Source organism: Camelus dromedarius, chromosome 18, assembly GCF_036321535.1.
Source record: "Camelus dromedarius isolate mCamDro1 chromosome 18, mCamDro1.pat, whole genome shotgun sequence".
NCBI lineage: Eukaryota > Metazoa > Chordata > Mammalia > Artiodactyla > Camelidae > Camelus > Camelus dromedarius.
Window position 1 is genome coordinate 11182216 of NC_087453.1, and position 22366 is coordinate 11204581.

The 22366-nt window shown below is 44.0% G+C and overlaps 1 protein-coding gene across 4 annotated transcripts in view; it reads left to right on the forward strand.

Moving 5' to 3' along the window:
* The window catches only part of SLC13A3 (solute carrier family 13 member 3), a 67638-nt gene that overhangs the window by 17777 nt on the left and 27495 nt on the right, over nt 1-22366 (forward strand). For 2 of the 4 annotated variants that reach the window (XM_010978631.3, XM_064497028.1), the window contains exons 2-5: nt 6254-6519; nt 8846-9009; nt 17701-17767; nt 20553-20738. In XM_010978631.3, the coding sequence (XP_010976933.1) occupies nt 6254-6519; nt 8846-9009; nt 17701-17767; nt 20553-20738 (683 nt within the window). Of the gene's footprint in view, nt 1-1013; nt 1375-3720; nt 4396-6253; nt 6520-8845; nt 9010-17700; nt 17768-20552; nt 20739-22366 lie in introns of those variants that run through there. The other 2 variants (XM_064497026.1, XM_064497027.1) reach the window with 2 other exon arrangements.

The following is a 22366-nucleotide window of genomic DNA, read 5'->3' on the forward strand; positions in this document are numbered from 1 at the left end:
CATATAGGCTTGAGACTCAAAGAATGGGAGCAATTGCAGGGATGCTGGAGAATAAGAGGATGCAGGAATTTGACAAGGGCAGTCGTGGATCATGGATCATGTAGAGTTGAGGAGTGGTGCAGAGTGCAAACTCTGGGTCAGACCGCCTGGGTTCACATCCTGGTTCTGCCTCAGCAACCTACCTGACTTACCCTCTTTGCTTCAGTTGTTGCATCAGTAAAATGGAGATAATAACACTTGCCTCCAAGTGTGGCTGAGGAAGGGAATGAGTTAATGCATGTAAATTAGTAGGAAAAGTACCTGGGCAGTTGTAAGCACTTGTTCATTGTTAGCTCTCATTATACTCAGAGTCCTTTAAATGTTTAAGGGCAAAGAGCTTAAAAATTAGAATTTCTGTTTAGATATGCAGTTCATGAACTGCAACACTACCCTGAGACTGAATTACCTGGGTCACAGCTTTACATGCATGACTAAATCAATGTCTTTTATAATCCCCTCTGAAAAATAATAGGACCTCTCATTAAATGAATTAATAGATGTAAAATGCCTAGAACTTAATACTCAAAACATGTTGGTGGTTCTGGTTTTCGTTATTACCATAATTATTCTCCTGCATAGTGACATGAGGCAGGATTGAAAAGGCAACTCTGAACAGAGCTTCTCAGTTCAGATTTTCCAGGTGATTTTTCATGCCCCTGACCTCAACCATTATAATATTCTCTTTTCTTTTCATGCCTTTGTCAGGATAACCCGGGGAACAGCGTTACCCTGGCCTCACAAAATGAATTGGGAAGTGCTCCCTTTTTCTTTAGTCTCTGGAAAGGTCTGTGTAAAACTGGTATTCTTTAGTCCTTAAATGTTTGGCAGAATTACCATTGCAGCCAGCTGGGCTTAGAGAGTTTTTCTGGTTTTGGTTTCTGCAGGAAGGTTTTTAATGATTGATCTAGCTTCTTGAATAGACAATGAAATATTCAGCTTTTCTGTTTCTGATGGTTGAATATGTTTTTCAGGAAGTTTTCCTGTTTCCTCTAAGTTATCAAATGTGTTGGTATAAAGTGTTTCGTGTTATTCCTTTAGTATCCTTTTGAAGCTGTTAAGATTAGATTAGTTCATGAGGGTGGGGGCTCCTATGATAGGATTATAGCCCTTATAAGAAGAGAGCTTCTCTCTGCATGCCAGCACCAGGGAAGGACCAAGTGAGGACATTTGAATGAATTGACTAAGATCTGCCCTCTCTGCATGCCAGCACCAGCGAAGGACCAAGTGAGGACATTTGAATGAATTGACTAAGATCTGCCCTCTCTGCATGCCAGCACCAGCGAAGGACCAAGTGAGGACATTTGAATGAATTGACTAAGATCTGCCCTCACCAAGGTGGGTGGGTATCATCCAATTAGTTGAGGGCTTCAACAAGACGAAAACGTGGTGCAAGGGTAGATTCCTCTCTGTCTGCTTGGTCTGAGCCATCCGTTTTCCCCTGCACTCAGACATTGGCACTCCTGGCTCTCAGGCTTTCAGACTCAGATTAAGACTTACACCATCAGCTCCCTGATTCTCAGGCGTTGGGACTTGGACGGACCTACCAGCTTTCCTAGTTCTCCTGTTCGCAAATGGCAGATTGTGAGACTTCTTGGCCTTCATAACTGCTTGGGCCAAATCCTATCATAAATCTCCTCCTATATGTAGTTAGATATATTCTGTTGGTTCTCCTTCTGCTCAGAAGACTAAGACAGGTGGCAGCAACCAGTTGTACGGATTAAAATGAAATAGGATAAGGGGATGGAGACAAGGGGTATCATGCCTCTGCCATACAAGGAGCCAAGATCCCATCTTCTTCTGCTTAAAACCTGGCTCCATCTCTCAGAAGCTGTGTGTCCTTAGGGAAGCCACTTGACCTCTCTGAGCTATGGAAACTGACTCTCTAGCTGATTGATATTCGGGTCCTTTTGTAGATTCACAGGTTCCCAGCCCTAAGAAGACTAAATTGGCCAAATTTGCTTTTTTGTGGTTTGAACCTTTGGATACATCAGCTTTCTGGGTGGTCCCTGAAATGCCACTGGCAGAACGTGGAGATTCCAGGAGCTTCTGTAAACAGGGTGCTGTTTGTTGTACTGCCACTTTCCTGCATCTTTGTTTGCTGTACTGGGAGTATGTGGGATGGGCCTGCTCCTCTGTTTGCCTCTGGAGAACCCTGGAATGATGCCCTTTGGATCTAAGCACCTACTGAGGCAAAGAAGGCCTTTTCCATAATGGACCCAATGCAGGGTCTCCACCGCCTGGGGGGCCCCAGTTTGGGGTTCTAGAAACATTTCTGTCACATATCTGTTATCTGACCTTTACCCTCTCTGGTCTCAGGGTTCACATCTGTAAATCTGGGGAAATGCTAGGGGGTTGGTGATGGTCTTATTGTCCTCCATTGAACTCTTGTATCAGGGAGGGATTAGGGTTTGTCATGGTGGGTGAAGGGAGGGAGGACGTAGAGGGGCCCAGTGGAGAGCTCCTCATCCCCCTTCTCCCAGAAGAACTCCTTTTTAACTAATCTTTCATAATTTGTCTGTTTTATATTGTGATTCAATATACAATTTTGCCTGGACAAAGGGCTAGAAGTTAGAGATACTTATAGATCTGTGATTATCTAAGATAATCTAACCCCTGACATGTAAGGGTCTGCCTGGTGTAGGAACCAAAAGGATGTTGAGAAATCAAAACTTAGGCATGTTTTTAGTTGTGAGATTTGATTCCGTGTTATTTGCTTTTGTTTTTGATCTTTAAAGTGTATGTCCAATGACCTGACTTCATGGAAATAGTCATTTCAAGTGGTGGTCATTTGTTTTTCAGTTATTCCTCCCTGACCCCAAGAAGTCAAAACTGTTAGAACTAATAAGTGAATTCAGCAAAGTAGCAGGATGCAAAGTCAACACACAAAAATCAGTTGCATTTCTATACACTAATAACGAACAATCTAAAAAGGAATACAGTAACATCAGGAAGGATAAGATCCTTAGGAATTAACCAAGGATGTGAAAGACGTGCAGTGAAAACTGCAAAATATTGCTGAAAGAAGTGAAAGAAGACATAAATACAAATCTTCCTTGACTTGTGATGGGGTTACATCCCAATAAACCCATTGTAAATTGAAAATATCATAAGTTGAAAATGCATTTCATACATCCAACCTACTCAGAAATCATAGCTTAGCCTAGCTAAGCCTACATTTAAGGTAGCTTAAACGTACTCACTTACATTAGCCTACAGTTGGGCCAAATCATCTAACACAAAGCCTACTTTATAATAAAGTGTTGACTATATCATGTAATTTATTGAATACTGTACTGAAAGTGAAGAACAGAACGGTTGTCTGAGTACAGGATGGTTGTAAGTGAATTGGCTGTCTACTCTCAAGATGGTGAGGCTGACCGGGAGCTGTGCTCCCTGCCGCTGCCGAGCATCGGGAGAGAGGATAGGACTGCCTATTACTAGCCTGGAAAAAGGTCAAAATTCAAAATTCTACTAAACATCTATCACTTTTGCACCATGCTATAGTTAAAAAAATCCATAAGTTGAACTGCCGTAAGTGAGGGACTGGCTGTAAATTGAAACATATCTTATGATCATAGTTTGGAAACAATATTGTTAAGATATCATTACTACCCAAAGTGATCCAAAGAGTCAGTGCAGTCTCTATCAAAATCCCAATGATTTTTTTTTTTTTTTTTGCAGAAAGTGAAAAACCTACCCTAAAATTCATATGAAACCTCAAGGGAGACCAATTAACCAATACGACCTTGAAAAAGAACAAAGCTGGAGGACTCACACTTCCTGATTTCAAAACTTACCACAAAGCTATAGTAATCAAAACAGTGTGGTACTGGCAAAAAGACAGACATAGACCAATGGAACAGAATAGAAAGCCCAGAAATAAACACTCATGTGTATGGTCAAATGATTTTTGACAAGAATCCCAAGACCATTCAATGGGGAAAAAACAATCTTTCACCAATTTTTGCTAGGAAAACTGGATAGTCATATACAAAAGAATGAAGTTAGACCCTATCTAACATCACATACAAAAATTAACTCAAGTGTATTCATGATCTAAACTTAAGACCTAAAACTATAAAAATCTAAGAAAAAAACATAGGACCAAAACTTTAGGACATTGGATTTGATAATGATTTCTTGGATATGACAGCAAAGGCACAGGAAACAAAAGAAAAAATAGACAAGTGGGAAAATAGGATTTGTTGTAGAAAAATTCGCTCTGCAAGAGACTCTTTGTAGGTCTGTAAATTGCATGAGAAAATGTGAGCACTGATACAAAAACTAAGGTACTTCGGAAATGGAAATTCTCCAACGTAGGGCCTGTTAAGCAGAGTCTCAGGATGTGTTTTCAAGGTATGGAAATGGGTGTGGGTGTGTCTCACAATCTTCCATCAGGAAATGACAACCTCCTTCTTCCTCCTGCTGAGGCCAACTGGAATTTCCCTTGGCTTCTCTTTTTGCCTTACACATCATAACTGATCCATGGCAAAGCTATTGGGTAATACCTTGGAGATAGATCCAGAATTTGACCACTTCTAATTACCTACACTGCTCCCATCAGACCCTAACCACCAGTATATCTTGCTTGATTATTGTCAAAGCCATCTCATTGGTCTCCCTGGACCATTGGACCTTGCCCCTTTCGATGAATTAATCATTGTGTCTGCACGTAGCTTGATGCGTGTCCTGTGTAACTGAGGATATGTTCTGTTAGATTGATGCTTGTTAGGATGGAATTCAGTTCAGTGTCCTCTGGAAACTGAATAAAGTTAACAAAACTTATTATGAGTAGGAAATAAGAAGAATAACATGGCACTAGACGGCACCAAATCCAAGAAACAGTCTGTGTTCACTGGAACACAGAAGATCATTGCCTTCAAAGAACATAAGAAAGCAAAGGAGGGCAGTCAGCAGTTCTGTTCAAACAGTGACTGAGTGAATAACAAGACATTATTTATTATGGATCCTGTGGGACACTGACGTGTCAGAAGACATTATCATTATTACCCTTTTGTTTCACCAGCAGGTGAATAATTTCATAGGTTTTGACAAATGTACAAACCCATGTAATTGCCTCCTCAGTCAAGGCCCAGAGCATTTCCATCACCCCAAAGGTTCCCCTTGTGCTCCTTTGCGGCTCCTCCCACCCCTTTTCCAACACACAAATGTCCAAACCCGGCCTCGGCAACCACTGATCCATTTTGTTTTGAATCTCTGAAATTGCACTGTCAACCTGTCATAAGCTTTAGTATTTAGCTGATAACAGCTGTGGGGTCCTTGGTGAAGAGAGCTGGCTCTGGAGCAGATTGCCTTGTCCTGCACCACCACTGCCTTCCTAGTGACTTCCTTGCATTCCAGCTTCCAATCCTTCAAATGGTCATAGTAGTTGTACCTACTTCACTGCGATCTTGTGGTGAACAAATGGTACCTGATGCTTAATAGCCCAATAAATATCACTTATTATTATTACTATTTACAGAGTGTGAACTAGGTGTTGGGCATTGTGCTAAATGCCGTGTATGGATGTGGCAGTTGCTACTGGTGCTCTGCTCACTTGCCCATTGGCACTCGCCACTCTGCACATGCCTATTGCTTCTTACTGAACCCGGGATGCTCTGCACCAGTGTGTGCTCTGGCTGCTGCATGGGGCGGGCTGGAAGTGCTGGGGAGTTAATGCTCCCAGGAGCAGCCCTCAGCCAGTGATGACTGAGAGTTGACAGATAAGTAGCCAGCTTCCTTGCCTTCCAGGGGGACTACCCTTCCTTGCCTTCTGAGGCGTGACCTACCCTGTCTTCCAGGGTCCCCACTGGGATTGAGCCCCAGCTGCCCACAGTGGTGACCTTCTCATTAACACACTCTGTCTTGGCTTCCTTTTCTGTTTCACTTCCTCACTGCTCTTCCAGAACTTTCTGGGATTCCCTATCAGGTGAACTACTTTCACACTCATGCTCATTTTAGGGTCTACTTCTAAGACAACGGGGTATTTCATTTGACCCTCAAACAGTCCTATAAGATGGACGCATATAGCTTCCTCCTTTTATAGTTGAGTAAAACGAGGCTCAGATAGGTGACAACAGCTGCTCAGGGTCCGAGCCTTGGGCCCTTTGCCTCCCCAAGGAACGTGCCTTGATGGGCCCTGTTCCTTGACCTTTTTCCCCTCTGCCACCCCAAGTTGTGCTGACTCTCCTGAGCTTGCATCTCCCCTCTGCAGGAAGGTCGCTGCCTGTTTATTATCCTGCTCATGGCGGTGTACTGGTGCACGGAGGCCCTGCCTCTCTCTGTGACAGCCCTGCTGCCCATCATCCTCTTCCCCTTCTTGGGCATCCTGCCCTCCAACAAGGTCTGCTCCCAGTACTTCCTGGACACCAACTTCCTCTTCCTCAGTGGTCTGATCATGGCCAGCGCCATCGAGGAGTGGAACCTGCACCGGAGAATTGCCCTCAAGATCCTGATGCTAGTTGGGGTCCAGCCGGCCAGGTAAGACCAGGTAATAGGCTCAGCCTAGAGGTGGGAAGGTGGAGGGACCACATCTCCTGGAGCCCAAACCCACTCTTCCTGGTCTGATCATCCAGGGCACCAAACTCATAATATCCCGTCATGAGTTATGTATTCGTTTCTCAAATATTTAGTGAGTCCCCTCTGTGTGCCAGACACAATGCTAGGCTCTTGAGCAGTTCTCAAAAGTGCATAAGAATCATATGGGAAGCCAGCTGAAATGCTGGTTCCCAGACCTCACCCTCAAGGATTCATGTCCAGTGGTTTTAGAGGGGGCCATATTAGCAATGTGACTCAGACTGCTCAGGGCTGAATCCCACTTTTCCTGCTCTGGGAAGTGACTTACCTCTTTCTGCCTATAAAATGACAATACAATAGCTTGGACCTGCACAGTAAGTGCTGGCCATTGTCATCCTCGTTTGCTGTTTACCAGCCAAGATGACAGAGTAGGTGGGGGAGTGGATGGAAAGATGGCCTTGGAGAGACAGAGCAGGTAGGATCCATTCCTGCAGGGCCTCTGGTCCCCCAGCTAGGATTTGAACTTCTATTTTAAGAGGATTGAATGGCCTTTAAAATAGGGTTATTGTTATTCTTTTAATTTATTTTTTACAATGTGTTGAATCTTAAGGATTCCTTCCCAGAATAATGTCTTTAAATGCATAAAGCACAACACATAGAATTTAAAACAACCACAACAATCACAGCAAAACGCACTTATCCAAATAAATTTTTTAAACACACAAACTTGTGATATAATACTATACGTACTCCTCTATTAATACAATGAATTATGAGCTCTCGCAAGGAGGCTAATAACTAGTTCTGAGGCAGTTTTGAGTGTCCCTGTAACTATTATAATACGCTATGAAAATATCTGTCACCTTAATTGATGACTAAGTCCCCTCCTAATACTGCTGAACATGGTTGCCTATGTTTATCACTGAAGGAAATATTTAATTTCTACTAGGTGTTAGTAAAATAAAGGGTGCAGCTTTCACCCCTCATTTCCACCCTAAATTATATCCATTCCCCACCTCCACCCCTGTTACGAATCTCTGCCTTTTTTTTTTTATCTCTACTTTAAAAAATTCTAAGTTGGGGAATGACATGACAAGATTTGCATTAAAAAATTTTTTCTTGGCTGCAATGGGGGAAGCAGATGAGGGGGGAGAAGCTGGATGTAGCCCAGGCAGGACACTATTCTGGGTGTCCAGATGAGAGAGGGTGACAGCATGGCCTAGGGTGGTGGCAGTGGAGATGGACAGAATGGATAGATTTGAGGGCCCTTTTGGTGATGGGAATTGGGGTGATGGTTAAGGAGAAGAAGGTTCTGGATAACTTGTAGTTTTCTAGCATCTGCTCTGGGCCAAGCAGTTAGGCTCCTAGGTGTTTTCTCATGGAGGAACTCTCAGTCCTGTGGGAGAGATACCATCTGTAGAACTGATCCCAAGACAAAGCAGAATTTGATACCCAAGGGACACGCTGTGCTTTATGAGCCCACTTGAGAGGTAGGGGGTGACTTCTTCCTGGGGGGGATTATATTTGACCTTGAAGAATAGGTGGGTCTGCTATCAAATGTATTTTAAAGTTACAATGATGAAAACAGTATGGTACTCGTTCAGAAATAGATTTTTAAAACACAAAATAAATAATCCAGAAGAAATCTAAATCCATGGGCAGGGGAAGGATTCAATAAATGGTGGGTTTTGGAATAATTGGTTTATTCTTTGAAACAAAATCTACCAAGATCTGACTTTATTCTGTACATCTAAATAAATTCCAGGTGGATTAAAAGTTCAATGTAAAGAAAAAAAATCACTAAACTTAGATTCCTGTGGGTGGGAAGGACCAAGCAATGGCAGGCAGGCAGGCAGGACATCAAGGTGTGTATGAGAGCTGGTGAGAAATTCAGCAGAGCCTGAGCAGGGGTGCTTGATAGGACTGGGAGGGGAAGTGGGAAAGGAGGCTGGGAAGGCCGTATAGGGTGAAATAGTGGAGAGTCTTGGTGCCAAATCAAGGCAACTTTATTCTGCAATGGGAGCCATCAAGGATTTGGAGCCAAAGGAGGGAAAATTTCAGGGACGATGTGTCTTTGCTATTTTATCTTGGGTACCTGAGATCAGTTCACTTACATACATTGAGTCAGTTTCCTTAGATCTACCGTAAACATGGTGAGTGGATTCAGCTTCCACTTGATCACTAGCTCATCCTTTTTGGACCTTAACTTTCCATCTGTAAACACGTGGGGTGGCAGACTGGGACTGGAAACCTGAATTCTGGATCTGCCTCTAACTCCCTCTGTGCCCAGGCTCATCCTGGGGATGATGGTGACCACCTCCTTTCTGTCCATGTGGCTGAGCAACACAGCCTCCACCGCCATGATGCTGCCCATTGCCAGCGCCATCCTGAAGAGTCTTTTTGGCCAGAAGGAAGTTCGTAAAGACCTCAGCTGGGAGAGTGAAGCAAACGCAGGTAAGGCTGTGGAAGGGGACTGGGAGCAACTCCACCAAGGTGGAGGAGTGGGAGTGGGGAGATCCAAAGGGTGTTAGGGAAGGCAGAACGGCTGCCACATCCTGCCTGCTTTAAATGTCTTTCTTTTTATTTACATTAAAGTATTTTAAAAGGTAGCTTTAAATTGGTACATGTGTGGGCAGAGATTGCAGTATTGTTTCTTCCTTTGTCCTTTTAGTAATATAACCCCTACATGGGTACATGGCTGTGTGGAGAAAAGGCTGCATGCCCCAGCTTCCCTTGCAATCAGATGTGGTCATGTGACCAAGGATAGCCAATGGGGTATGAATGGGAACGGTGTGTGCAATTTCCCGGTCCTGCCCTTCCTGCTTCCAACTCCTGCTGTCTGGAATGTGAATATGATGGTGGGGGCAAGAGATGGTACCGAGGACCCAAAGCTAGAAGGTGCATGTTGAGAGACGGATGGTAGATCTGCCCAAGAAGCTTTGGATCATTTACCCCAACTATCACAGCAGACATTATCTATGGAGACCATGGGCTTGTGTGCTAGTTATATTTTTTCAAATGTTTATTAAAAATAAATATTATATCTGTTAAAAATCATAATATTGATCCATGTGCCATCTCAGTTAATCTCATTTACCGTGATATGGGTATTTCTCCATCATGCAGTAAGGGGTCTTGCTTATGTTATTTCATGACAGCCTTGAAAGCTAGAAATGATTATAAGTACTTTACAAGGGAGGTTCAGAGAGGTGAAGTGATATGTTCAGAATCAATCACATTGTTGGTAAAGTAGCAGAGCCAGGATCTATGCAAGGTCAAAGTCTTCTGCATGGAAGGGAAGAGTTGCTCTATAGCAGGGATCGGCAAACTTTTTCTGTAAATAACAAGACAGTAAATATTTTAGGCTTTGCTTGCCGCTCTGTCACATCTGCTGACGCTCTGCCCTTGCAGGGAGAAAGCATCCGTAGACAGTATGTAAATGAGTAGGCGTGGCTGTATTCCAATGAAATTTTACTTACGGGTGCTAAAGTTAAAATTTTGTATGATTTTTACATCATGAAATATTCTTCTACTGATTTTTCTCACCCACTTAAAAATGTTAAAACCATAGCTGGCAGGCAATGGGCTGGATTCAGCCCACAGGCCATAGTCCGTAGATTCCTACTCTGCAGTGTTGGTTTCATTGGTTTTCTGTTTCCCCTGAGTCTTGGGGCTCCAGGAGAATGGTTCAGCCTCATAGTCACGTTGGGGTGGCAGCAAGCAGTTAAGACTCTGCTCCTCCCGTTTCAACCCCAGCTGCCCCCACTTTATCTACTTTATACACTGAGCTTCTGAGTAACAGTCACCAATGTTTATTGAGCACTTACTTTATGCAAGATCTCGTCTTAGGGCCTTACGTCTGAGTGATGTTGAGTTAGCGATGACCACACTTAGAGGAACGGAAATGAAGGAAGAAGTAGAGGATAAATTAGCCCCCAAGGTCACATTGTTTCAAAACAGTGGTGCTGGTATTTTGAATCCAGGCTGGTTAACTTTAGAGCCTGTACTCTTAACCTCTTTTGTTCTGCCTCTCACAGAAGATTTTTTTCCTAAGAGTTTAGTGGCAAAAAAAAAAAAGTTTGGAAGCCAATTCCCTTATTATATGAAAGAAATGAAAGAAGATGAAAAATCTGAGACTTAGGAAAGTGAAGGGACTTGCCCAAGGTCACACATACTGGGTGCATAGGTGAAATTCAGAGTCTTTTCCCTTACGCTGCAGGATGTCAGAAGGCAGCAGACCCTGGGAGGCTGGGGCAGACACCTACTTTTGTAGGTGGTGAGATCAGAGAGAAGGGATTGGTTAATGATCAGCCCTAAGACCTAAAGCTGGGGTAGTTCCAGTGCAAAGAGAGATGTTCCCTTTCATCCAGTTTCTGTGCTCTGTTCTTGTGGCAGAAGGTGAGGACAAGGGTGGAAGGAGTAGAGACTCTCTTCCTGGGCCAGGACTGGGGTGAGGAGGCGTCATGAGGGACACCGAGAGCAAAAACAGTAAGGGTGATGTGAGCTATCATATTCTGTAGACCCACCCTATGCCAGACACTGCTAAATTTTTCATATCCATTAGCTCATTTAATCTTCATGACAGTACTACAAAGTAGATTATCCCCATTTTACAGATGAAGAGACTAAGGGTCAGAGGGGCAAAATGATTTTCCCAAAGTAACATGGTGAATTAGTTGCTGAGCTTTGTCTGAATCTGGAATCAGTACTTAGAAGCACCATGCCAGAGGGAGATAGAGCCTGGGGCAGGGCGGGGCTCACTGGATCAGACTCCTCAAGGTCCTCAGCCTTGGAGGGCAGCCTTGCTGCTTCTCTCCAGTTCTTTTACCCAGTTCTGCTGCTTGCACTGCCTGGGGGACCAGGGCCATGTGGGTGGTGGCTTCTCCTGTGTCCTTCTACATGTATGTTCTCATTAGATCCTCCACTTCAGCCCTGCAGGGGTGGCCCATTTTACAGAGGAGGAAACTGATGGGCAGAGTGGTGAAATATTTGCCCAAAGTCCCTCAGCCAGTAAGGGATCCCCATGGCTTTTGAATCTAAACTCTGTCACCTTTCCCCTCCTTTTCTCTGCCCAGAGAAGGCTGGCTTGCCACCCATGTCTTTCCTTTAGGAGTGCCCAAGATGCTGTCTTTACAAAAGCAGTATTTTAGGCTGAGTCGAGCACTGCCCTCCTTCTTCCTTCTTCATTCATGAGGCCAGGGGAGGGGCCTCCTCCTCTATAAAATGAGGACAAAACCTCCCATTTCGTATATAGCATGGTGAAGCTTCCATGAGGAATGACAGCCTGGCGCATGAAAGGGGTTAATGTGTGTCAGTTGTGCAACTGCTTTTATATAAAAACCCATATATAAAAGCCATTAAAAGAGTTCCAATTGCTGACTGTAAAAAGTAAAAGTGGAAAGTGAAATGTAGAAAGTCAAATGGTGCAGCCTCTTAAAAAAAAGAGAGAGAGAGATCCAGGAATTGGGAGGAATGGGTAATAAGACCCTACACCTTGATTCAGGTTGAAGTTTTATATGACTCCTAGCTGAGAGGGACTTAATTTGTTTATTGTCTGTCTCCGCCATGGACTCCAGGTTCCATGGGAACTTGTGTCATCTTTTTCATTGCTGTGAACTATAGTATTGTTCACCAAGAACACTGGCAGGCCGTAGGTGTTCAATAAATGTGTGGAATTAATAAATGAATAAATGAATGAACCCAGTTACTGAACTGTTCCAAGCCTCAGTTTCCTCATACATAAAGTGGGGTATTAATACTTACTACCTAGGTTGTTGTGAATGCTAAATGAATTAATGGATGTAAGCCTGCCTGGGATCTTTGACTTTCCCTGGGGTGCTCTTTACCTAATTTGATACCAGAACTCTTTTCCTGAGGGCCTTCCATGTGCCAGACTTCAAGAACATTTCACTCACACCAGGGAGGTTAGACTAGAGTTAGCAGTTCCAGGTCACACCTTCTGAGAGCCAGGTGGTGCCTTCGGAGATGGAGGGAGATTCAAGGGGTAGGGAATCAATAGTCCTGACTCTGCCACTAACCCGCTGGGCCCTCTGGATCCCAACCTTAACTTACCTCCCTGGGCCTCAGGTTCCCTAGGTGGAAAGAGGAAGGTAATAGCCCCGCCTAGCTCCCCCAAGCTGTTCTGAGGCTGCTGTAAGATTCCAAATGTGAAAGTCCTCAGTTCCCCCGCCCAATACAAACTCTGGGATTGTTATTATTTGAATAAGACCTTACATAAGCACCAGTCTCCTAACCAGCCAGCGATTTCTGGACCCAAGAAAGTCAGAACCTTTGGAGACTTTGGCCTGTTTTTGTGTGGTCACATGGGTCACAGTGGCCACAGGAAGCATAGAGATGAAACCTGGAGGCATGATTAAGAGTAGGTGAGTTGCTACAAGCTGAGTGCACCTTGGTTTTCCTGTTTGTATTCAACTTCATCTTCATTGGTTTTATTATCATCACCATTAGAAAAAATAATGCATGATATAAAATTTTTTATATTACTAATTTGCATAAGGAAAAGTGAAACTCCCTCTTTATTAATCTTTTTTTTTTAATGGGGATTGAATCCAGGACCTATGCTACAGATACGTACTGTTTACAGTTGTGTGTGTGTGAATCACCTCCTCTGTCTTGTCTGTAGCACATACAGCTATATGTCGAGGCTCTCCAGCTCAGATGCTGGCAGCAGCTGAGTTCCATGGATAAGAAAAGGGTCCAGGTGGGCTCTGTGGCAAACTGGTGGGCACACACCCCCTCTAAGGTCATGGGCAACCACTGGAGGCTTCAGTTCCCCATCTGTAACTTCAGGGGAGTCTTCTTGACCCTGGCTACACAAAATAATCACCTGAAGAGCTTTTAAAAAATACTGAGGCCTCAGCCCTACTCCAGAGCCACTAAAGCAGAACCTCCAGGATGGGTTCTGGGTATTCCTAGGAAACGCTAATGTACATCCAGGGTGGAGGAGGGCAGCCTATTGTTATACCTGAGATGCTGGTGAGCTCTGCGGACATCTGATGCTGCATGACAGCTGTGGTCCTGACCTGGGTGGGATGCATACAGAGTGAGCTGAAGACGGGTGGGGGCTAGGGAGTCACTGGGTCAGAGTTCTTCCTGTCTGGCCATCCCCTGGGGAGTGACTTTGCCCTCCAGCATCAATGTCCTATTAACAACTCTTCACTTCCTGCTTCAGTGCCCTGGCCTCCGGCCTCATGCTTTGCATGTGGTTGTGTTCCCATCACGGGAGCCATGAGGCCCACATCCACATGGCCCAGGGTGAGTTGATCTGAATTTAGCTTTCAGATCCCCTGCTGGTTGTCAGCAGGGCCAGCCTTGGGCACAGTAAAAATGACCCAATTAGTCACCATGGAATCCTGCTTCCTCATGGTCCCAGCAGGGAAAGAACAGCCAAAAGTGGAGAAAGGAAGGGACTTCCCCAAACCCCTGGGTGAGACAGGGGAAGAGATGAGGCTGGAGTCTAGACCCTTCCTCCTGGTCCACATGGCCAAAAGTCCCCAGGAACACATCTATAGTTAAACAGGTTGAGTTTGTTATCGTTGCCACAGTAAGGGAGCGTGCATACCATGGGCAACCACGATCAACTCAGTAAGAGGGTGTTAGAAAGCACCTCTCATAGAATTCGGGCTTTGGTTGGGGCACTTGGGGTGGGGGGTGGGGTCTAAGGAAGCAGGATTTGCTCTATATTGGGTGCTGTCAGAAATCAGGGACAATTCTATGGTTGGATAAAGAAGTAGCCATTTATTTAGCAAGAGAAGGGGATGCTCAGTATTTTGTGGGTGGCAAGTGGCTTTGAGTTTAAACAAGATTCGGAAGTCCTTGCTCTAGCTCATTTTATCATTTTATCAGTCTCAGAGTGACTTTGTCTCAAGTCGGTGATGTGTAAGATTATTTAGGCCCAACAAGAGAACGATGTGTCATATCTGGGTCAGACTAGTTCCAGGCGTCGGGCCACTTTTTTGTTCTTTCTTAATAGTGACCCACATTTACTAAATCCTCACTAGTGCTCAAATTCCTGTTACATTTTTAAAATCAGGAGCTGGCAAACTTGGGCCCACTAAATCTAGCCTGCCGCCTGCTTTTTTGTGCAGCCTGTGAGCTGAGCATAATTTTTATATTTCTAAACTCTTGGATAAATCAAAAGAAGAGGACTATTTTGTGACATGTGAAGATTATGTGAAATTCTGTTTCAGTGTCCAAAAATAAAGATTTAGCCACACTTACTCATTTCTGTATTGTCTACGGCTGCTTTCATGATATCGTGGCTGATTTGAGTGATTACAACAGAGATCATATGGCCTCCAAAGACTAAAATATTTACTGTCTGGCCTTTTACCGAAGAAGTTTGCTGGTCCCTGCTTTAAACAATGTTTTATCATGCAGGCTGCTGTGACAAAAATACCATAGACTGGGTATTTATTTCTCCCAGTTCTGGAGGCTGCGAAGTCCAGGATCAAGGTGCCAGCAGATTTGGTGTCTGTTGAGGGCCTGTTTCCTGGTTCATAGACAGTCGCCTTCTTGCTGTGTCTTCACAAGGTGGAAGGGGCAAGGAAGCTCCGTGGGGTGTCTTTTCTAAGGGCACTAATCCCATTCATGAGGGCTCCTCTCTTATGACTCAATCACCTCCCTAAAACTCCACCTCTTAATACCATCACACTGGGGATTAGGTTTCAACATATGAGTTTTGGGGGGATGAAAACATTGTCTATAACAAATGAATCAATTCTTTAATCCTGTTGATAACTCTAGGAGAATTATTACTTCCACTTTATGAATTTAACTGGTACAAGGAGATCAAGACATTCATCTAAGCCAAAGCTTCCCAACTTCAGCACTATTGACATTTTGGGTGGGGTAATTCTTTGTTGTGGGGGCTGACTTACGTATTGTAAGATGTTAAGTAGCATCTCTGACCTCTGACCAGTAGATACCAGTAGCACCCAACCACCTCTATCCCAGTTGTGACAACCAATACTGTCTCCAGACATTGTCCAATGTCCCTTGGAGGCAGAATCAGTCCCCATTTGGGAACCACATTGATCTAAGGTCAAAAAGCAAGTGATGGAGCTAGGATTTGAACCCAGAACCTGTGTGTTCAGCACTGGTCACACTCCCAATGCCAAGGGATGGATTCTTTTACCTTTGGTGATGGTTTCAGCTGCAGGAGCTTTTAATCCCTTCAGTTTTTCTTGTCTCCAGGATGCTATCAAACAAGGGATTTTTTTTATTTTCATTTAATTTTGTTTTTATTGAAATATAGTTGATTTACAACATTGTGTTAGTTTCAGGTATATAGCAAAGTGATTTAGATATGAATATATATATGTTCTTTTTCATATTCTTTGCCACTTTAGATTACTACAAGATATTAGATATAGTTCCCTGTGCTATACAGTAGGTCCTTGTTGTGTATCTATTTTATATATAGTAATGTGTATCTGTTAATCCCAACCTCCTAATTTATCCCTCCCTCCCTTTCCCCTTTGGTAACCTACAAGTTTGTTTTCCATGTCTGTGAGTCTGTTTCTGATTTGTAAATAATTTCATTTGTATCACTTTTCAATTCCACATAAAAGTGATATCATATATTTGTCTTTCTCTATCTGACTTCACTTAGTATGATAATCTCTAGGTCCATCTATGTTGCTGCAAATGGCATTATTTTATTCTTTTTCATGGCTGGGTAATAGTCCATTGTGTGTATGTGTGTGTGTATTACATCTTCTGTATCCATTCATCTATTGATGGACACTTAGGTTGCTTTCATGTCTTGGCTATTGTAAATAGTGCTGTTATGATCTTTGGGGTGCATGTATCTTGTCAATTAGAGTTTTCTCTGGATATATGCCCAAGATGGGATTGCTGGATCGTATGGTAACTATTTTTCTCATTTTAAGGAACCTCCATACTGTTCTCCATAGTGACTGCACCAATTTACATTCCCACCAACTGTACAGTAAAGTTCCCTTTTCTCCTCACCATCTGTAGCATTTATTATTTGTAGACTTTTTGATGATGGCCATTCTGACCGGTGTGAGGTGATACCTCCCTGTAGTTTTGATTTGCATTTCGCTAACAATTAGTGATGTTGAGCATCTTTTCATATGCCTGTTGGCCATCTGTATGTCTTCTTTGAAGAAATGTCTATTTAGGTCTTCTGAAGGGATACTTTTCAAACAAAGTCAGAGCCTGCCCTGACTCTTCTCAAACACTCTCCTGGCTCCACTCCCATCTGACTCAGAGGAGAAGCTGAAGTCTTTACTGTGAGCTCCAGGACCTCTGCATGATCCAGGCCACTTCCTGCCACCCCACCCTCTGCCTCTTCTCCCACCTCCCCTTCTCCTGGTGTCCCTTTCTCTCATTGCCCTCCAGCTCCACTGGTCTCCCTTCTGCTTCCCAACACACCAGACACACTCTCACCTCAGGGCCTTTGCACTTCTGTTCCTGTTGCCCCAACTCCTCTTCCCCCAGCTCTTCTTATGATTGGCTCCTTTTTATCCTTGAGGTCTCAGCTCAAACACCATCAGCTCCTATGTCCTCTCTGTTGACCCGATCATAGTAGTCCACCTACAATCACTTTCCATCCCATTGCCCAGTTTTATTTCCTCCATCACTTTCATCACAACCTGAAATTTCCTTTATTTGATAACTGACTGTCACCTTTTCTAGAATATAATTTCATGGGAGCAAGGATATTGTCCTATATTATTCATTGTGTACCCCAAGCTCATAGTTCATAGCACATAGTAGGTACTCAATAAATGCTTTTTGAATGAATGAATGAATGGGATATTGGAGTCACCAATCCCATTGCTGATCCATTATCATTCACAGCCAGTCTTTCCCAAACATCCCTTTGACAATGGCAGTTCAGATTAGCCTAGGCTTCAATTATGGGTTGTCAAGCAGCCTTGCAGCTAACTCCCTGCCCACAGGCCTGAAGCCATCTCCAAACAAGGATGGCTGAGACAGGAGGTTGGAATTTTGAGTGCCAATTTTTTTTTCTTTGATCCAATGAATAGCGTAGGCTGGGACCTGAAGAAGCACTCTTGATTGGCTGCCCAAGAATGGGACACTCCTGTCCCACTTACTACATCACACTAAAGACATCATGCTCTTTCCTCCTAGCTGCTGTGCGGAAAAACGGCCTGCACACTGTGCCCACGGAGATGCAATTTATTGCCGGCACAGAAGAGTGAGTTCCTGGAGAAATTCATAGAGGAGCCGGTGCTTGACCCAAGGAGATGATGAACAAGAATTCAGTGCTGCAAGCAACCCCCCACGCATCCCCCAATTTTTCTCCAAATGACCTAATGCTCAAGTTTCCACCACTTGTCCCTTTGGCACCAGCCTCCTTGACAAAAGCAAATGTGGGAAGGGCAGAGGAGCACATTAAATCCCTAGAGGTCTGGTAAGGTGGAGGGTCTGGAAGAAGGGGCCAGAAGAGCAGGAGGCATAAACCACATGACAGTCAAAGAGGGAAGGGTGTATCATGTTAGTTGGCTGTCAACACAAAAATATCCCTAGACAATAACAACCCTTCACATTTCTGTGACTTAGGAAGTGTCTCAACACTGACAGCACGTTCAGTCTTTGGTGTCTTTTGTATATGGCAGAGTGGATAAGATCTTGGGGTTTGGGACCACGCAGACCTGGCTTTGAACCCTGGTTTTGCAGCTTACTGGCTCTGTGATTTGGACAAGTCACTTAACCTCTCTGAGCCTCAAGTTAGTTTCACCTACCAACTGGGCATGATATCAGAACCCATCTTACAGGGTAATTTTGAGAGTAAATGAGATCATGTAGATAGAGCAGGTTGCTGGGCCTTCCATGCATGGATGGTAACGCTTGTTATTAATAGCACTGTTATCTCAGCTTAATGGTGATGAAACAAACAGCAGGAAGTAAAGTGACTTGCTCAAGGTGTTGCTGGACATCAATCAGGTCTGTTTCATTCATTCAACAAATATTTTTAGAGAGCTTACGATGAGCCAGGTACTCTCAGAGTTACAGCAACCAACAGACAAAAACTTTGCCCTCATCAGCGTACATCCCAGTGATAAGAAACAAATATGCAAGTAAAATCCATAGTGGGTCAGAAGGTTGGTGAGTGCTAGGCAGGAGAACAAAGTGGGAAAGAAGGCTAGGGAGGGGTTGGGGTAGGCGAGAGGGCAGGTTTAAAGTGGGTGGTCAGGGGAGGCCTTACTAAGAACGTCATTCTTGGGTAAACACCTAGAAGAGGTGAAAGGCCATGGGGGATCTGTGGGAAGGTGTTCTCAGCAGAGGGAGTACATAGCAGCCAGGAAGCCGGTGTGGCTGGAGTTGGGTGAGTAGAAGGTACAAGAGGTGGGGTCAGAGAGATTGCTTGTGTGGCAAGGGGGCAGTGGTAGAGGGACTCAGCATGTAGGCCCTCGTAGGCCATTGATGTAGCTCTGACTTTGAGTGAGATGGAAGCTGATGGAGGGTTCTAGCAGAGGAGGAAAGCGGTCTTACATTAGTTTGTCTTATTCCATGGACCGTACTCCTTCTTGGCACCATATATGGGGGCTTTGAGTCCAGCCTTGAGATATAGGTTCTGTGAGTGGCCCAGCCACTCACTGCCATGTACACTGGGAATCTGTTTTAACCATCTGCCCGTGAGGAGCTGGTGCTGAGTCTACTGGAAAAGACTGACCCTACTCTTTAGAACAACATGTCCATTGGATGCAAATCCCATCTCCACTCTGGGCCTCAGTTTCCCATCCAAACAAGAAAAGGGCGGCAGGAGATGAGCCCTAGGGCCCTTTCTGCTCTTTTTCTCCTGGGAGGCTGAGTCTGGTTGGGGCCTTGGCTCTGACGGAGGCCCTAGGTTCCTGACCAGGCCTCTCACCCTGAAAAGTCAGGCCATGACATCCGTCTCCAGCTGCCTCCAGTCCTTGTCTTCCTTTTAGACCCCAGATCACATCCCTGCCGTCCTCTGGAGAAGGGGCCCCTCATGTAGTAATTAAGGCCTGAAGATATTTGAAGTATCTTTCATTCCTTAAAAAAAATTTTAATTTGCTACACAGGGACAGTTCTTAATTTCATTCACTTATAAACATTTTATAAATGCACAGGTTAAAAAAAAACCTCTTAAACAAAAGGAAAAATGTACTCAGCATCTTACTCCCTAAAAGAGTTTAAAACAGTTAAGTGAATACCATTCTAGACTGTTCCTTGATATCTCTTTGTATATATAAATGTATTTTTAGTGTAAAAAATTGATCATGCTATATATGGCATTTGGTACCCTGTCCTCTCATTTAATGGAGTGCAGTGGACATCTTTGCACCTCAATAAATTTGCGTCAACATCATTATCTTTTACTGTATGATTAACAATTCTTAGTTTTTATTGTTTCCTAAAACTCTTGAACTGTACCAGGAAAAATAACCCAGAAAATATAAATAAAAGTCGAAGAGAAAAAAAAAGCCATAATCCCCCTACCAAGGGGGCACCAAAATGACTTTGTGTATGCCATTCTAGACTTTTCTTAATACTCATATATTCATGAAACATGTGACTATTTTTTAAATTGAAAAAAGCTAAGTAGTACTGTTACCTACCTTTTCACTTTATATACTGGACATCTTTATGTCTTAATAAACACCCACCTAAATTAATAGCTACATTGGTGTTCCATGCAGAAAGAGAATCATTTTTCTTCAGCCAATCCCTTTTTGATGGATATGTAGTTGTTTTCAATTTAAATTGTGTTTAATACCATGGTGAACGCTCTTGTACCCACAGCTGAGGCCCTTGCCCAATTATTTCTTTAGGACAAATTCTTAGAGTAGAGTGCTTAAGCAGAAGGTTTGCATATTTTTAGAGGTTTTTGATGCTTGTGTCTGTTACCTTCTAGAAAGCTCACTCAGCCTTCCTGCCCTAAGTAGTGTGTTTCCCCCACAAGGCCAGGAATTCTGAATGTATTCTGAATGGCTTCTCTGTGGGTTTGTTTAAAGCAAAGACTGCCCTGAGGAGGCAGAGACTCCAATGGATCTCCAGGCTAACTCCAAGAAGGAGGAGGAATATCGCAGAAACATCTGGAAGGGCTTCCTCATCTCCATCCCTTACTCTGCCAGCATCGGGGGCACTGCCACCCTCACGGGCACAGCCCCCAACCTCATCCTGCTTGGGCAGCTCAAGAGGTAAAAACAAGTGTTCCTCCCCAACCCCTGCCCGGGCACTGAAGTTTCTGCTCCTATGCCCCTTCCCCTCTGTCATCCAACATTCAGGAATGTGTACCAAGTGTCTTGTGGCCAGACTCGGGGGACCCAGTGATGCACAAACCCCAGCAAAGTCCCTGCGCTGATTCTTCCATTCTGATAGGAGAGACAGGCAATACAGGAAAAGACAAATGAACATATAATATGTTGGTGTGATAAGTTATGAAATAAAATAAGGCAGTAAAGGGGTAGAGGTGACAGGAGTGGGTGCTGTTTTATGTAGGTTGGTGAGGCGTGTGCGATTTCTCTAATACGGTGACACTTGAGCAGAGCCCTAGAAGTGAGGGAGTGAGCTAGGCCAATGAAGGAGGAAAGAGCATCCCAGAAAGAGGGGACAGCCTGTACAAAGGTGGGAACGGTCTCGGGGAACAGCACAAAAATCGGGGAGGCTGGGGTGCAGAAGAGGGTAAGGTCAGAAGAAGCCAGACTAAGGCAACTGTTGTAAGGATGTAACTTTTCCTTAAGTGAGATGGGGAGTCAGTGGAGAGCTGAGAGCAGGGGGTGGCATGATATGACGTCTGCTTCGAAAACTGACCCCAATGGGAGGTGTTGGTCTGTGGCTGTGATGTCCCAGGAGACACTTTGCAACCAGGTACATGGGCCAGAATGGAGCTGAGTCTGCCAAGAGGTAAAATCTCCCCAGCACTGAAACTGTTCAAACAGAGGTGGGGTGGCCAACTGTCAGGGCAAGAAAGTCAAAGACAAGGATTTTCAGACGACATGACACCGATTCCATAATTCCAAACCTCTTCATTTGAAGACTTTTTAAAATTCTTGTATTTCAAGATTTTAAGATTTTTAGATTCCAGGATTCTGAGAAGTAGGGTTTCTAAGACTCCGTTGCAGTGGAGATGCATCCTGTACTCATTTAATCTATGTGAATCCAAATGCAAGCATTTTGACAAACAAACAGTGACAGAATTATCTGGCATTCAGCATGGCCCCAGCTGCTGGCCAACCTCTTTATCCGGTATTCAACCAAAGAGTCAAGGACTTACTAAGATGATGGAGGGAGAGCTGGCCAGGTTGGTCTTCTTGAGACTGGGTTTGGTGTACATAAATCAGTGCTATATTTGTGGGTAGCCAAAGTTCTTTTCACAAGAAATTTTAAGTACACTTATGTTTTAATCTCATGAGCCAGTTTTAAAACCTTAACCCTCCACAATATTCTCAGGTTCTCAAATGCTTTGATTTTTAAGATTATGATTTAAAAAAAAAACAGTGATTCTTAGCCGTGAGTGCATTTTGAGACCCTGGGGAAGGTGAAAACAGTATGCCTGGGTCTCGGGTGCAGAGATCCTGATTTGGGAGGTGTGGGATGGGAGCTGGGCGTTGGTATTTTCCCAGTTGATTTAAGCCCACTGCAAACATTTGATGTCTTTTCATCTCCATTTTTTGAGCAAGACCTGGCTATGCCTTGTGGGTTTTTTTGTTTTGGTTAGCGACTGAAAAGCCAGAAGCCAAGTTGGTCCTGCTTTAGATGTGGGGACGATGTGGGCTGACCCTTTAGTCTCCTCAATTGGCAGAAAGTGCCAGCACAGGTGCAGTCG